The sequence below is a fragment of the Apostichopus japonicus genome, chromosome 5 (assembly GCF_037975245.1).
Source record: "Apostichopus japonicus isolate 1M-3 chromosome 5, ASM3797524v1, whole genome shotgun sequence".
Taxonomy (NCBI): Eukaryota; Metazoa; Echinodermata; class Holothuroidea; order Aspidochirotida; family Stichopodidae; genus Apostichopus; species Apostichopus japonicus.
Window position 1 is genome coordinate 3654203 of NC_092565.1, and position 17119 is coordinate 3671321.

Below are 17119 nucleotides of genomic sequence, written 5' to 3' on the forward strand. Positions count from 1 at the left end.
ATATATATATGTGTGTGTCCATAAATGTCTATTATTATTATTATTATTATTATTATTATTATTATTATTATTATCATTATTATTATTATTATTATTACTTTCAAACTTCTGTAGGTGCAGTTACCTCAGCTTCCAAAGTTTGCCATAGAAACAATTAACGTCAAGCCAATGATTAATGTCGACTCACTCACTCGATACGATTCAGGAAAACTATTGACTAACATCCAATGAAGTCGACAATGTACATTAGTAGTGACTTCTTACAACTTCTGACGACAAAGAGTATTTTGGATTCTATATATCTATGTCATGAGCAATAATATTCATCAAGCATTGATTATACATTATCAATGTTCAGGTTTAATTTCAACAATATCCTGTCCGGAAATGAGAAGCAAAATACGTTTTTTTAATTCACTGGGTAGACCTAATAACAGCTTGATAACGATAAGTTAAACTCGTTATAATATATTGAACATATACATTGACAACGTTTTCAAAGACCAACCAATGCCTGCCGGCTGCAGTAGGCCTTCATCTTGAATCTTGATGCGCAGGAATTTGACAGAATGTATATCTTTTTTATTCTATGGCAGTATAAAAACAACAACAAAACCATGATAGATCTATTCGTTAAGATGTATGTTTTCAGGGGATCAAAGTAAGGCTTATTCAGAGACCAATTAACTGTTTCTTTGAGATGCCTTGAAGAAAGGGGAGCAGTTTATTCCTTGTCAATTGACAATTATTGTGTACATCTCTTAGCCCCTACTACCGTATAACAAGGCAATTTGACTCAAAGAAATCATTCGTGTGAAACTACATTTTCGTAACGGTACTAAAAGGTATGAACAACATCATAATCGGATGATGATCATCTTCATTCTCTGAAGTTGCTTTTAGACTGCATTAAGAAGAACAATTATAATCCCTTAAGCTACACCCCCCCCCCTCGCCCCACTCCCTATCGCCAACCACCTTTTTTTGTACTAGGAAGATGCTCCCTCACTGTGCGGGGAATTTTTGTAAATGGGGAGGGTGCTTAGATGCTATATTTTGCATATTTTGAAACAATATCACAGACTTTCAATTAGTTTACGACTTACATGTTATAGTATGTACTGTGCATTTATTCTGGAGGGATAAATCCCCTACCTGAGTCCTGTCTCTGTGGCTCGGGCATTGTGTGTTTGAGAGGGAGCACATGTACTGCCAGTATTCAAGTTCGCATATAACCTCACTTCCATTATGGCAACCGCAAGCCATCGATTTATTAATACGCACGTTACGTATATGGCAAGCCATGTGGGACAAACACCGCATAATATATCCGCGTTTTAATTCGAATATATACGCGTATTAATTCGAATATATATGTGTTGTAAATGTGTAAAGTTTCGCTTTATGAAGCGATCTCGCGAGCCCGCCAAAACATTTATCGTTGGTATACGTACACAGCAAGAGCGGAAATGTGTTTTCGTGTATATTCTAATTAATCCGTGCATATATTGGATTTAATCCCCATACAGTATGTATTCTATTTAATACGTGTATATATTCGAATTAATACGTGTATATATTCGAATTAATACGCGGATATATTTGGGCCATATGATTGGCTAATAATATATACGCGTATATATTCCAATTAATACGCGTATAAATTACGATTAATACGCTGATATATTATGCAATGTTTGTCCCACATGGCTTGCCATATACGTACGTCGATGCTGCAATCACATACATTACGTAATGGCCGTAGCTATGCCGCTACTTTGTTATCCGGAGGCTATCATCACTCTCCCTGTAATCTAGCCGAATATGCCTTTTTCATCCATACCTTGCTAGCAGCCATAAGAAACGACTAAAAAGCTTCACATCTCATGTATTTTATATGCTTTTGAGAAAGTGAAAGGCAAGCTTGCGGTAGGTTTTCGTTTGACATGAATTTGAAATTATAGCTTCCTTGACAACAATGGATAGAAATACTGCCCAAACGTTAGTACCAGTAATGCGAAGTAATGAATAAGTGGCAAAGCCGCAAGTGAACCGCTACTTACTAGTTCTTGCAGCGCTTCTTGTACAGAAAACAGGCCATAATGTGTGAATTAAATTTTAATATGCACAATTCCTATGAATTACGTCACATTTTCATGATACGTTGGCCCACGTGTTTTTTTTTTAATGAATTATCACTAGGCCCACCAGCAGGTGTCGTAGGCTAATTGACTTATGTTGGCATCCTAGGCCTAGCCGAACGTTAGGCGTATCCCATAGAAATTACTTCAATTTCTATGGCGTATCCTATCAAGTAACATTAGCACAATCAGGTTGGGTCACGCAACAAAGCAAACGGTCAGTTTCTGTATAGGACAAAATCTAACTGAAACGGGAAGAAATATAAACTTACCCAATTACCACTTAACAAAATAGATGATACATATAAGTTACCTATCCTGAAATTTGTATCAAACTCCACCCTGAGGAAAACAAAGACAGCATCACCGCTAATCTTTTAACTTGAAAGTCAGATTATTTTGAGATAAGAATTTGGCAAAAGCAGATTTCTGGTGGTTGAATGCCTCAGCCAATTTACCAAATATTCAATGTCGCATATGTAAACCAAGAAACTGACACACCATTTCTTGTGATTGAAATGATGAATGGAACTTCATATCCAAACATGGGTCATGTACGAAACACGTTTGGGAAGCATGGGCGTTAGTTCTGTGTCTCACTGACTTTTCAATTGAATTTCAGACCGTCAATGGGAGTCTCAATTAGCAAGAAAGCAATTAGCACAGAGGATCTTGGCAATGAAGATCAGGTGCAAGGAAGAGAGGGTCTATACAGATATGTCAATCTTCAGGGCGGTGGAGAACTTGTGGATATGACCAGGAAAGCCCTCCGGAGCGGATGCTTCGACCTACTCGAAGCCAAAATTGCCAGTGAAGAGCTACGAAAGTACATGTACAATGACGGGATGGGAGAATACATTCCAGTCTCAAAGTTGATTGAGAAGAGAAACAGGGAACACCAGAAAGCCAAGCCCATTATCACCCAAACGTCAGCAAAGAAGAGAAAACTTACCTCAGTATGGCCAGAATCAGGTCAGGAAAAAAAAAATAATCCTGAGATGACTGATCGATTAATCTCTATAAATTTCCTTCCGTCTGCATTAATTAGTTGGCCATTGATCAAGAATATGTTTAATATTCTCTTTCAATATCTTTGTCAATAAAATAAAGATTTGACTTTCTGAAATGTTTTGTTGACTTCATTCCCTCAAGTACTATAGGTATTTTGACTAGGAAAGTTTCAGGTCGTATAAATAATGATATGTTGAAAAGTTTTCCACCTTTGGTTTTACATTAATTGATTTATTACTATGTTGAGAATGAAATCATGTTGATAAATTACTCGCTCAATATCATTCAGTCGATTGAAGAATCTAGGAGGCCATGTTTCTTCGACTTAATACAGTAACTTGAAGTCAACGGATATATCCAAATGTAAGAAACTTAATACTGGAAATGAAGCTTTGCATTAGTGCAAGTCTCCTGGAAACCTATAATGGTCAAATCATAAGATCTTTTATGCAGTGTTATATTTAATGCTCTCATATAATATGTGACATGTGAAAATGAGAATCACGATGCAATGAAATGTTGCAAGTCTGTAATGTCCTGATACATTTTGTTTTCTTCCTTAGATATGCGGTTGGTTTGCTGGCGTCTGGAGGAGAGAGGAAGCGTGGGAGAGACAATACTTCACCTATGCTTTCTCAATGCTTCTTTCATACATATCGAGCTGGCCAAAAGGTTGCTGAAAGCATACCCCTGTTTAGCGGAGGATATTTATGTCGGAGATCTGTATTACGGTGAATATTTTTAAAAGATAGTTTAAATGGGTACTTGAGTTTTTTAAGTGGAGGCTCATCACAGTTAAGTGTATCAATGTGCTCACCAATGTCGTAGCCACCATGGGGTGCCCTCCACCTTAAAATCATAATTTCTTCAAAATGGTTTACATTTAGTAGCACACAATACAAACTGAAAGCTTGTAAACAGAATGTAGTTCGAAAGTTGGAAATGATATCAACATCTTCAATTTAATCCTCCCTTACCCAAAGAAAATATTCTCATTGGGGAGGGGTGTCCCTCCAGGAAACTTTAGACCCCTTCCTGGGAAGGACATCATTTGTGCCAACCCCCCCCCTCCCTACCCGAACCCCAAATTTAAACTTTGGTTACAGGCGTGGTAGTCACTTCTCGTAGGTGTATTCATGACACATCATATTGCTAAATCAACACATTTATGTGTTGTTTCAATTAGACACTGGCTGGTATGTACAGAATATTACAGCCAGAGCTCAGAGCAAAGACCAAGAGAGGCAACTTAGAAATTGTTTTTAAATTGAAATGTCTGTGGTAGAGCACCACAGACATTTTTCTGCCTTCACCAAGGCACCAAGGCAAATTTTAAAAATTTGTAAAGGCATCAAGGCATTTTTCCTGAAGTGAGAGAAGACTGGTCAGATGTTAATTTAACTTGAAATATTCTCGCAGAGTGGTTCGTTTGTTTCTTCTTCACTGTCTCTAAAGTCTTTTTCTTTGAAATATATTTTGTTTATGTGATACTTTGATTTTCATAATATTTGCCAAACAGTCAGTGTACTTTTAATTCCAGGCTTGATGGAAATTAATTGGCACTTTTATTAATAGGTTATGCCATTGTATATGATTATGCACAATTTTTTAAAGAACAGCATTTTCTGTTTTGAAATTAATTGTCATAGCGATACCATTCATTCTGCTTCTGTCAGATTAAATTATTAAAATTTTGAAATTAACTTTTGGAAATTTATGTTATCCTTAAAAATCTACTGTGATATAAAGATTTATAGGTTTTAGTTATGATGGGAGTATTGGGAAGTTGTTCACTTTGGCCACCAAAAGAAATCTCTTAAAATAGGTGATTGCACCAACCATAAACCTTTCTCACCTTGCAAATAAACTCCCAAGCCCTAAAATAATTTGTTACTTTATTGCAGTATTTGTCAAAACATTGTTTAGCCTTAAGAAAGTCAGTCAAAGTTATACCACTTAACAATTGTTACTGTTCAAACAAGCCATGCAGAATTTTATGACATATGTATCATCTTTGGCTGCTTGAATCTCAAAATTTGTGCAGAAGTCTGTTGATGTTGCCACCGTTTGGTGAAGGGTAATTACTACAGTTTGGAATGTACCACTTGGACTGTTACACTTAAAACCTGACATTTAAGAGCAGTCTAATACTGACACTTTTCAACCAGGTGGATATGCGTGCTATATAAATCACCACTATTATTATTATTATCACCATTATTATTAATATAATTATGATTGTTATATTATTATTATTATAATTATTGTTGTTGTTGTTATTATTATTATAATTATTGTTGTTGCTGTTGTTATTATTATTATTATGATCACCATTATTATTAATATAATTATGATTGTTATATTATTATTAATATGATTATTATTATTATTGTTGTTGCTGTTGTTATTATTATTATGATCTCTACTATTATCCCTTTTAGGTCACAGTTTTGACAACTTATGACACCTTCTTATGCAACTTTCCAAAAGCTGATATTTCTATTAACTTCCATCTGTCAGCACTGCTGTACCAAATTGCACCTCTTTTTATTTTGTCAATTTTGAGCAGGAACAAATATTTCATTGCATTAATCTAACAAAAGGAATGTGCTAGTTACTTGAGTAACTTCTATAGGAAAGCAGACTGTGAATATGAAATTATATATTATTAAACTGAAACAAACAACGGTGCTAAGTGGTAAACTTCCTTCTAATTTAATTTCAATACAGGAGAATCATGTCTCCACTTGGCAGTGGTGAATGAGAACATGGTCATGGTCAAGATGTTATTGAGGAACGGGGCAAACGTGAACCAAAGATGCTGCGGGAGTTACTTCATGACAGATGACCAGCAGACCACACGGAGGGACACCATAGAACATGAGTGGTACAAGATAAGCAGCCGAACTAACTACGAAGGGTAGGTTAATTTAGAAATATAATTAAAAAATAGAGAAATTCTGAGGAGTACTTCATGACAGATGACCAACAGATCACACGGAGGGACACCATAGAACATGAGTGGTACAAGATAAGCAGCCGAACTAACTACGAAGGGTAGGTTAATTTAGAAATATAATTAAAAAATAGAGAAATTCTGAGGAGTACTTCATGACAGATGACCAACAGATCACACGGAGGGACACCATAGAACATGAGTGGTACAAGATAAGCAGCCGAACTAACTATGAAGGGTAGGTTAATTTAGAAATATAATAAAAATAGAGAAATAATGAGGAGTACTTCATGACAGATGACCAACAGATCACACGGAGGGACACCATAGAACATGAGTGGTACAAGATAAGCAGCCGAACTAACTACGAAGGGTAGGTTAATTTAGAAATATAATAAAAAAATAGAGAAATTCTGAGGAGTTACTTCATGACAGATGATCAGCAGACCACACGGAGGGACACCATAGAATATGAGTGGTACAAGATAAGCAGCCGAACTAACTACGAAGGGTAGGTTAATTTAGAAATATATATAAATATAATATAAATATAATATAAATATAATATAAATATAATATAAATATAAAAAGTATATCAAGAAATTACTGTGAAGGACAATTCTGTTACTGAGGGAAGTTATTTATTGAATAATATGTAATATATACTCTCAAAATTAGAAATATGTGAATGGGGGTGAAGAGGACGGTCTAAATCAGGGGTTCTAAGAAGGTGTGCAGGCCAAGTTTGGCCCACATAAGATTTCAGTATGTGCCTCCCCTCCCCCCCCCAAAAAAAAAATTTAAACATTCAATTAATCAGGTATGCTTGCCCTTAGTGTCCTAGGTTTGAGCACTATATACCAGCCTATCTTACACATTACTCAAACTAGGTCAAGACAGATTTTTGTTTTCCAGCCTACCTTACACATAACTCAATCTAGGTATAGTCAGGTTTCAGTACTCCAGCCTACCTTACACATTACTCAATCTAGGTATAGTCAGGTTTTGGTTCTCCAGCCTACCTTACACATAACTCAATCTAGGTATAGTCAGGTTTCAGTACTCCAGCCTACCTTACACATTACTCAATCTAGGTATAGTCATGTTTTGGTTCGTCAGCCTATCTTACACATTTCTCAATCTATGTATAGTCGGGTTTTCTTTCCAGCCTACCTTACACATTACTCAATCTAGATATATAAATCAGGCGTTGGTTCTCACTGGCCCTTTGCTCCAGCCGATGTTTCTCTCTGGACCTCGTTGAAAATGAATGAAGTACCCCTGGCTTAAATGTTTCCCATTTTAAAATGGCCTAGTTGGCATGATGTATATGATCTTTTTAATTGTTGATTTTTTACAGGTTATGTTACTATGGGGAGTATCCATTATCTTTTGCTGCCTGTTTGGGTAAACCGGAGATTGTACTCTACCTACACAGTAAAGGAGCCGACGTTAACCTGCAGGATACTAACGGCAACACAGCCTTACATATGACCGTCCTACATAACAATGAGGTAAACATGGTCAAAAAATTAAATCATAAATAATAACGGTGAAAAAAAATCAACTTTCTGCATTTGTATAATAACTATTTGGAACCCTTTGACTCCAAGAGAATCTATCCAAAATATATACCTACTTTATGCTCTCAGCCATTCAATTTCCAGTAGTCTTAATTAAATATTATTGCATAAACGTTTGTTATTAAATATACCTCGTCGTCAGTAATGTTTTCCCATATTTCATATATAAGATCATATTGCTTTCATGGTTATGCGGTCTACCTGTGTACCATGACTGTTGTTACTGGACCAATCCAGCAAAATCTGCTTCAAATTTTATCTGTTCAAGAGTATGTATTTGATTAAATCAGTGATATAGGTATGTGTAGTATCCCAATGCAAAAATAAAACCCCCAAAAACAGACAACTGCAAAACAGAATTTACCCAAAGTTTTCCCTTTTGTTGTCATTATATGAAACAAAAACCAACCTGCTTTAATTTGTGAAGAGATTTGTACTGTAAATTACCAAAGTCAATTTCCAAAGCAGCTATTCTCACTTGTGTTTGAACTGTAAATTCTCTCTCTTTACAGGAAATGTTTCTTCTCTTGTACGAGCTTGGAGCAGACACAAAGATTAAGAACAGGCAGGGGTACACGGTCCTCTCGTTGAGCGCCTCTCTCGGGAGAGCCGGATTGTTCCATCTGATCATCGGACTAGAGCGTCAGCTCTCTTGGAAGTTCACGACCACCACCTGTGCCCGTTACGAACTGCAGAATCTAGATAGCATTAATCCAGATGGAAGGCTTAATACTAAATCTGTCCTGTATGCCCTCTTGTCTAAGGTAGGGTAACATAAAATTTGTCCTGTATGCCCTCTTGTCTAAGGTAGGGTAACATAAAATTTGTCCTGTATGCCCTCTTGTCTAAGGTAGGGTAACATAACATTTGTCCTGTATGCCCTCTTGTCTAAGGTAGGATAACATAAAATTTATCCTGTATGCCCTCTTGTCTAAGGTAGGATAACATAAAATTTGTCCTGTATGCCCTCTTGTCTAAGGTAGGGTAACATAACATTTGTCCTGTATGCCCTCTTGTCTAAGGTAGGGTAACATAACATTTGTCCTGTATGCCCTCTTGTCTAAGGTAGGATAACATAAAATTTGTCCTGTATGCCCTCTTGTCTAAGGTAGGGTGACATAAAATTTGTCCTGTATGCCCTCTTGTCTAAGGTAGGGTAACATAAAAATTTGTCCTGTATTCCCTCTTGTCTAAGGTAGGGTAACATAACATTTGTCTTGTATGCCCTCTTGTCTAAGGTAGGGTGACATAAAATTTATCCTGTATGCCCTTTTGTCTAAGGTAGGGTGACATAACATTTGTCCTGTATGCCCTCTTGTCTAACGGAGGGTAACATAAAATTTGTCCTGTATGCCCTCTTGTCTAAGGTAGGGTAACATAAAATTTGTCCTGTATGCCCTCTTGTCTAAGGTAGGGTGACATAACATTTGTCCTGTATGCCCTCTTGTCTAACGTAGGGTAACATAAAATTTGTCCTGTATGCCCTCTTGTCTAAGGTAGGGTAACATAAAATTTGTCTTGTTTGCCCTCTTGTCTAAGGTAGGGTGACATAAAATTTATCCTGTATGCCCTTTTGTCTAAGGTAGGGTGACATAACATTTGTCCTGTATGCCCTCTTGTCTAAGGTAGGGTGACATAAAATTTGTCCTGTATGCCCTCTTGTCTAAGGTAGGGTAACATGAAATTTGTCCTGTATGCCCTCTTGTCTAAGGTAGGGTAACATAAAATTTGTCTTGTTTGCCCTCTTGTCTAAGGTAGGGTGACATAAAATTTATCCTGTATGCCCTTTTGTCTAAGGTAGGGTGACATAACATTTGTCCTGTATGCCCTCTTGTCTAACGTAGGGTAACATAAAATTTGTCCTGTATGCCCTCTTGTCTAAGGTAGGGTAACATAAAATTTGTCCTATATGCCCTCTTGTCTAAGGTAGGGTGACATAACATTTGTCCTGTATGCCCTCTTGTCTAAGGTAGGGTAACATAAAATTTGTCCTATATGCCCTCTTGTCTAAGGTAGGGTAACATAAAATTTGTCCTGTATGCCCTCTTGTCTAAGGTAGGGTGACATAAAATTTATCCTGTATGCCCTTTTGTCTAAGGTAGGGTAACATAAAATTTGTCCTGTATGCCCTCTTGTCTAAGGTAGGGTAACACAAAGTCTGTCTTATATGCCCTCTTGTATGCGAGGTAGCACAAAATCTTTACTGTATGCCCTCTTCTCTTAGGTATGGGTGGGTTAACATAAAGTCTCTCTCTGTTTGCCCTCTTGTATAAGGTATGATGGGTCAACACAACATCTGTTATGTTTGCCCTCTTGTATAAGGTATGATGGGTTAACACAAAATTTGTCCTGTATGCCCTCTTGTATAAGGTATGATGGGTTAACACCAAATCTGTTATGTTTGCCCTCTTGTACGGGTTAATGCAAAATCTCTCCCTGGTTGCCCTCTTGTATAAGGTATGTGGAAGGGGGTGGGGAGGGGGGGGGAGTTAACACAAAAGCTCTCCTTTTTTGCCCTCTTGTATAAGGTATGGTGAGGTAACACAAAATCTGTTATATGTACCCTCCTGTATAAGGGATGATGGGTTAACACAAAATCTGTTCTGTATGCCCTCTCGTATAAGTTCAGTTTACACTTGGAAACCATGATAAACATTAAGCTGGTTGTGATATGTATATAAACATTAGTTAGGCACCAAAAGTATCAGGAAATTTTCAAGGTTTCAGCTTTTTTTTGTTATCTTTGTCAAAACTTGGACTAGACAAACTTGAACATCATTTGTTTATGGACTTGTAATGTCAAATGAATCAAAACTTTTAACCCCAACTAACCCCAAACTGATATTCATATGGAATTCTAGTTCAGCATAAATCTCAAAGTGTCAAACTTAAACGTTACCAGATAATCCCAGACATATTGGCATTGTATCATATTTTACCATTTGTTGCATTTCAAAGCTTAGACCTGGAATTGCTTGAGAAATTATATATATATATATATATATATATATATATATATATATATATATATATATACAGTTAGATAATTAAATTCAAATTCAAATCATTGCCTGTATTTCCCTTTTATGTTATTATTAGCATAAACTTTGCAAGAGTCAAGTGCTTAGCATAAACTTTGCAAGAGTCAAGTGCTATTCAAGTGCATAAAAGTCAAGGCACTTGAAACATTTCCTTATTGTCATCCCATCTCTTCTCTCACAGAACCACTCCAACCAAGCAGATGTCGAGTTATCCCTCCACGGTCTCATCGAAGTCTTAATTCAGGAGAAATGGAAGTACTACGGTCGGTTTCGTTTCTACCGGATCCTAATTACCTTCCTCCTTCACATAATAACGTTAATGGTGGCTATCTATCTCAGGCCCGTGGAGGTAAAATGGCTGCATATACACTTTCCACTCCATTCATCAAGAAAACGACTTTTGATAGTTTGCCGTTGTTTTTTATCGCTGTCACTTTTAATTTTGCTTTGCAGTAGATAAGCTGTTTGCGAACAGTTCTTTCTCTCTTTGTGCTTTCAATTTAGCTTAGAATCGTTAAAAGTATTCTTACTGTTATGTGACAGTTCTGTGCTAGAGTTAATCCTGTACAATACAGGAAATCTAACTATAGATAAACAGCAGTCCAAGATACTCCTTTGTATGTATCTGCTCAACTCGTTGACATTTACAATTTACTTCGCTCTTCGCTTACCTGTCTCCTCACAACCTTAGCACCTTGTTCTACCATGACTATGAGGTCCTGGTAAAATAATAACACTTTAATAATACACACAATAATAACATGCAAATATAACCAAGACGAAATCCAAGGGAAGTTTTTTCACAAGAAAATCCGTGTGATGACACTTTGAATGGTAGAATGAGAAGGAAGGGCAGTGACCGGGGGGGGGTCCGGTCATAGAGGGCGCACAGTGTTATTATTTACTAGGACTAACATGGAAGATCTCTTCTTCGAAGACATCTACTATAGTATAGCATCAAATGTCTTCTAACCGAAAAGGCCCACCGTTTGTGAAGTATGTGAAGGCCTTGTCTACTTGAGCTGTGGCCTGTATTTTTTATGATATATTTGCAGAAAAAAGTAAAAACTTTGTGAATGGCAATACCTCCTCATAATGTGAATTAGGGTAACCTGACAGTTTGAAAGACATAATTTTAATACCATAAGGATTATAGGAAGGTTTACCAGTGCTTTCAGTGGGATGGATGGATAATAAACACCAAAATAAAGTAAGTCCATCCACAACTGGTGACCTTAATCCACCTCAATTTCTGAGAGAAAAGCTGTGGAGATTTAATCTTTAGGGAAGTACCTTTTAATCTTATTGTACCAAATGTGGGAGAAAATATGGATGGAAAGTTAGTCTTGTGACAACTTCAAGAGCCTCTTTTACATATTAGCACTTTTTTTTGGGGGGGGGGGGGTAGTCATTCGACAGTAATTGTCAAATTATTCTAGAAAGATTTGGCAAAAACACAGGTGATATCAGACTATCGTGTAGTCTCGTAATGGTAGTTATGGAAATAAAGGCAGTAATGTTGCTTTTAATGCAAAGAGGAATACAGAGATTTCTTTTTGTATGAATAAAATTGTTCCAAATTTCAAGTGACTTGAAACAATTTAAGATCCTTGTTTTAGGTCCTTAGAGGACTTGGGAGTGAAGGAAAAATCGCGATTTTTCTTGCCTCAGTGTTAACCATTTAGAACCAATGCAATTTAACTATGTACTAACTGGTAATACAAAGTTTGCAAACAATATCACTTTGTTTGACAATTATTTGCAAAAGTTCTATAAAAAAACTAAGGCTGATTTAATTTGTTGACTATTGTAGGTGTGATGTGCAGCCTCCCTTGTTACATTAGTAATATTCACATACAAGCCTAAATGATGACTGAAATATCAACAAATTGTTTATATTGTTTAAAATGAAACTCAAACAGTTGTATTAGCAATCTACATTTCAACAGTATATTAACTAACATCTAAATTTTCCCCTTGTTTGCAGCACAACTATTTTTGTTGAATTAGGGGGGCATAACATTCGTTCATTTGTTTTTAACTGTAGAGTGTGGTTTTGATTTGACAATTCTAAATTCTTACAAGACACTAAAACCCCTGCAGTGAGATAACTCACTTTTCTGAATGTTGTATTCAAGGAAGAGAACATACTGCAACATAAGCAATGGTTTTGGAAATATATTATGGTGTACACCACTCTGCCAAAAGTGCTCTCAGAAAACTACAATAAAACAGAACACTTTGTTGCTGGTAGTGTTTATTTGTAATATTAATATGTATATTGCTAAAGTACCATTTATATTGTAGAGTACTTAAACTGTACCTGTAAACAGCTGAATATCTCATTTGGTTGAGCACAGGGCTTGTTACCCCTGAGGTGCACTGGTTCAAATTCTTTTCCGGGCACAAAAATAAATGTCTTTGCTCCTTGTCTAGTTTGTTGATAACTATTCAGTCCGTGATTTGTTGTTTCGTTGACTTACCTGAAATGTTTCTTATCAGGATGAAACTGCTGCATCTGGTGTCTCCCTTGACAACCTGACCACATCAGAACCCTTCAACGGTACCCTGCATCGATTCCCTCACTGCTATCTATACTACAGAAACCGTCGAACTGATGTGGTAAGTTTTAACCATCTTCCTTAACAAAATATCGTTTGTAATCGAAACCTTCTTTTATGTACTGTTATAGCTTCAAAATGCAATTTTAAGCATACCGTCATCATGTTAGGCTATGTAACCTTTTTGATATTGTAAGATCTATGTTCATAATGGCATTATCGTTATCCAGAAATCATTCAGAAGGCTTTTTCCATTTTTTGTAGGTTCGCATCATCGTAGAATTCCTCTGTCTCGCACACGCCATTGGACACTTGATTTCACTGGCTGTACATAGCAGTATTCTTGGTTTCAAGACATACGCATTACGCGCTGTAAGTAAATCAATTTATTTATTCATCACTCTCTGCCAACTGTACAGTCATGATGTGGGCATTACGTAATTATGAGTAACATCATACAATATACAATATGTGCTGAGCATCATATATATATATATATATATATATATATATATGCCAATGTTCTTAATCCAAGAACATGCCATCATTTTAATACTCGAGTGACTTTTGTAGCAAGTGGCACATGGCTGCTCAAAAGAAGGACATGTTTATCTACGTAGAAAGGAACTTGTATTTCAAAAATTTATTCATTCACAGAAAGTTGCCCCAGCAAGAGAACTCTACTTGTTAGCCTGCTTATGTATAATTACAGCGGGGGTGTGCCGTATACCCCCCTGCTTCCCCTTTCTTGAGGATGTTTGCCTGGTGATTGCCATCCTCCTGATGTGGCCGTACTGCTTCTTCTTTCTAAGGTGAGTATCGAATGAGATAACTTCATCAAAGGTTTTCTGACTGGCTTAATATTTTCATTGAATTTATTAATCAGTTTGTAGTATCATTCCTATATTGTAACATTTTTAAAATTTAAATTTTTTTTTTTTTTTTTAAATAATGTCATTCCTGACTTCATCCCCTCACTCCCCCATCCCCACACCCTCCCTTTTACATACAAGTTCCATACTCTTCAGAATCTGTCATTATGCTGCAAGACTGATATCTCTGTGATACTAGAATAATTGAGATCCCTCTTTGTGTGTGTATTTGTTTGTGTGTGTATTTGTTTGTGTGTGTATTTGTTTGTGTGTGTATTTGTTTGTGTGTGTATTTGTTTCTGTGTGTATTTGTTTCTGTGTGTATTTGTGTCTGTGTGTATTTGTTTCTGTGTGTATTTGTGTCTGTGTGTATTTGTTTCTGTGTGTATTTGTTTCTGTGTGTATTTGTTTTTGTGTGTATTTGTTTCTGTGTGTATTTGTTTCTGTGTGTATTTGTTTCTGTGTGTATTTGTTTCTGTGTGTATTTGTTTCTGTGTGTATTTGTTTCTGTGTGTATTTGTTTCTGTGTGTATTTGTTTCTGTGTGTATTTGTTTCTGTGTGTATTTGTTTCTGTGTGTATTTGTTTCTGTGTGTATTTGTTTCTGTGTGTATTTGTTTCTGTGTGTATTTGTTTCTGTGTGTATTTGTTTCTGTGTGTATTTGTTTCTGTGTGTATTTGTTTCTGTGTGTATTTGTTTCTGTGTGTATTTGTTTCTGTGTGTATTTGTTTCTGTGTGTATTTGTTTCTGTGTGTATTTGTTTCTGTGTGTATTTGTTTCTGTGTGTATTTGTTTCTGTGTGTATTTGTTTCTGTGTGTATTTGTTTCTGTGTGTATTTGTTTCTGTGTGTATTTGTTTCTGTGTGTATTTGTTTCTGTGTGTATTTGTTTCTGTGTGTATTTGTTTTTGTGTGTATTTGTTTCTGTGTGTATTTGTTTCTGTGTGTATTTTGTTCTTGTGTGTCTCTGTTTTTATTCATTGGATAGCAGACTCCACTCCTCCCCCCTCCCCATCACCACCCTGTCCTGACCCACACCTTTTGTTTTGATAATCTCGTTTAATCTTTCATTATGGTAGATACACAGGAAACCTCCATCTCTTTGTGGGCGAGATTTTTATTTTGTTAGTTGTGTATATATATGTGTTAGTTGTGTATATATTTGTTTGTTATGTATATTTGTGTTCGTTGTGTATATATGTGTTCGTTGTGTGTTTATGTGTTTGTAGTGTATATATGTGTCTGTTGTGTATATGTGTGCATATATGTGTTTTTAGTATGTGTGTTCTGTTAGTTACTTGACCTTGCCATGTAGAGTCTTATCCATACGCTTCATTAATTTGCATTTAATATCATTTAACTAACATTGCCGGAGGACCCAATCAGAATACTCCTTGAGATCCCACATTGCATTGGTATCATTAGCTTGTGTTGTTTTGTCTCGTCGTTACGTTTAATGCCCAAAAGTCATCTCGACTCTCACGTTTGTCTGACCTCTTCAAATCCTTCTCGTTGTCTTCTCTCCTCCTACTTTCTTTCAGAGGTTTCACCAAATTTGGTAAATTTATAGCTATGATTTACAAGATGATGGCATCGGACCTGGTCATATTCTTTCTCATCTATGCGGTCGTCATCATGGCGTTCTCTCAGGGTTCGTAGACAAACTTGCGTTCACGCCACCGAAACGTTCCTTTCTTTATTGATTTTTTCCCGTTTGATTTTGAAAAATATCAAATTTGATGATACTCTTCGCTTACTCCCGTGACACAATATCAGTCATCAGCTTGAGTTAGTCGAGTCTCATTTCAAATAATTAGACAACAGTAGAATTTTGGAATTTTTTCCAAATTTCATATATACTTTTGGATTAACACTAACATATGGAAAAGCTTCTAAGGTGTGCAAATAATACATTAAACCATGACATGTATTTTGTGCGACAAATGATTTTCTGTATTAGATGGAATTGCTGGCGATATGCTAAATTATACTACCGCCTAATTGATTGTTGTAAACGTGTAGATATCCGAGTAGATTTAGGGGTATCAGATTACTTATAATGCATAATTACATGGCCTCGATCGGTTGCAACCCAACTCAAAATATGCAGCTTTAGCTATTTCCCAGTGTGTGGGTGGATTCATAAAAGTTTTAAGTATTTATATAATTAAAGTCAGTGGTGAATCTCGTGTTCAAGAACAGACCCAGACACAACTAAGACAGACCTTGAGTGAATCATTCTGCTTTTGTAAAGTGCAACTTATTATATAAATATGGCTATATAATCATTCAATTATATAATAATATTATATATTATAATGTACTTTTCAAACGTCAAGTGAGTCAAGCAAAGTTTTGTCAATTAACAGGTAAATGTGACATTGCAAGATGTCATTGACCCAAGTGACTGAAAATCACTGTTATTAATGACCTAATCCAGATATTACTAGTTAAGTGACTCGTTAGTTGAAGGCTTGTTTTTAGTGATCAGAGTGTACATCCCACACCCATTAAGTAACTACTGCAAACTTCACTCTCATCATATTCAAAATTAGTACTTCTGGTTTGGGAATTGAGAAGTGGAGTTCTGTTTTTATTTTTTTTTAATGTTTTTGACACAAATTTACATTCACCATAGCTGTACTGCATATTTGGTGTGTAGGAGTACCACATTGAGTACAACAAGTATATTGTTTTTGGTGGAGGTCAATGGTCATTTGGGGTCACCAGTGGTCAAATTGTGAAAACCTTGTAAACATGATATCTCAATATTGGAAGCTTGTGCAGATCTCATATTTGGTATAAAGGTGTAAAGCATATAAATAAAAGAAGCCTATTGATTTTGGTGGAGGTCAGAGGTCATTTGAAGTCAACAAATGTGAAACATTTACATCACTCCTCTCTTACCTGTCTCTCTACACTAATGCACCTGCCTAAACATAATATCGCAAGGGA

General features: G+C 36.1%; 1 protein-coding gene across 4 annotated transcripts in view; it reads left to right on the plus strand.

Annotated features, from left to right (window-relative positions):
* The window catches only part of LOC139967330 (transient receptor potential cation channel subfamily V member 5-like), a 66063-nt gene that overhangs the window by 40936 nt on the left and 8008 nt on the right, over positions 1-17119 (plus strand). Inside the window, exons 1-11 of one of the 4 annotated variants that reach the window (XM_071971010.1) lie at positions 1738-1929; positions 2764-3113; positions 3716-3883; positions 5883-6072; positions 7469-7622; positions 8204-8455; positions 10914-11081; positions 13235-13354; positions 13558-13665; positions 13951-14105; positions 15706-15815. In XM_071971010.1, coding sequence (XP_071827111.1) covers positions 2771-3113; positions 3716-3883; positions 5883-6072; positions 7469-7622; positions 8204-8455; positions 10914-11081; positions 13235-13354; positions 13558-13665; positions 13951-14105; positions 15706-15815 — 1768 coding nt within the window. In that variant the 5' untranslated portion in view covers positions 1738-1929; positions 2764-2770. Of the gene's footprint in view, positions 1-1737; positions 1930-1963; positions 2002-2083; positions 2105-2763; positions 3114-3715; positions 3884-5882; positions 6073-7468; positions 7623-8203; positions 8456-10913; positions 11082-13234; positions 13355-13557; positions 13666-13950; positions 14106-15705; positions 15816-17119 lie in introns of those variants that run through there. The other 3 variants (XM_071971009.1, XM_071971012.1, XM_071971011.1) reach the window with 3 other exon arrangements.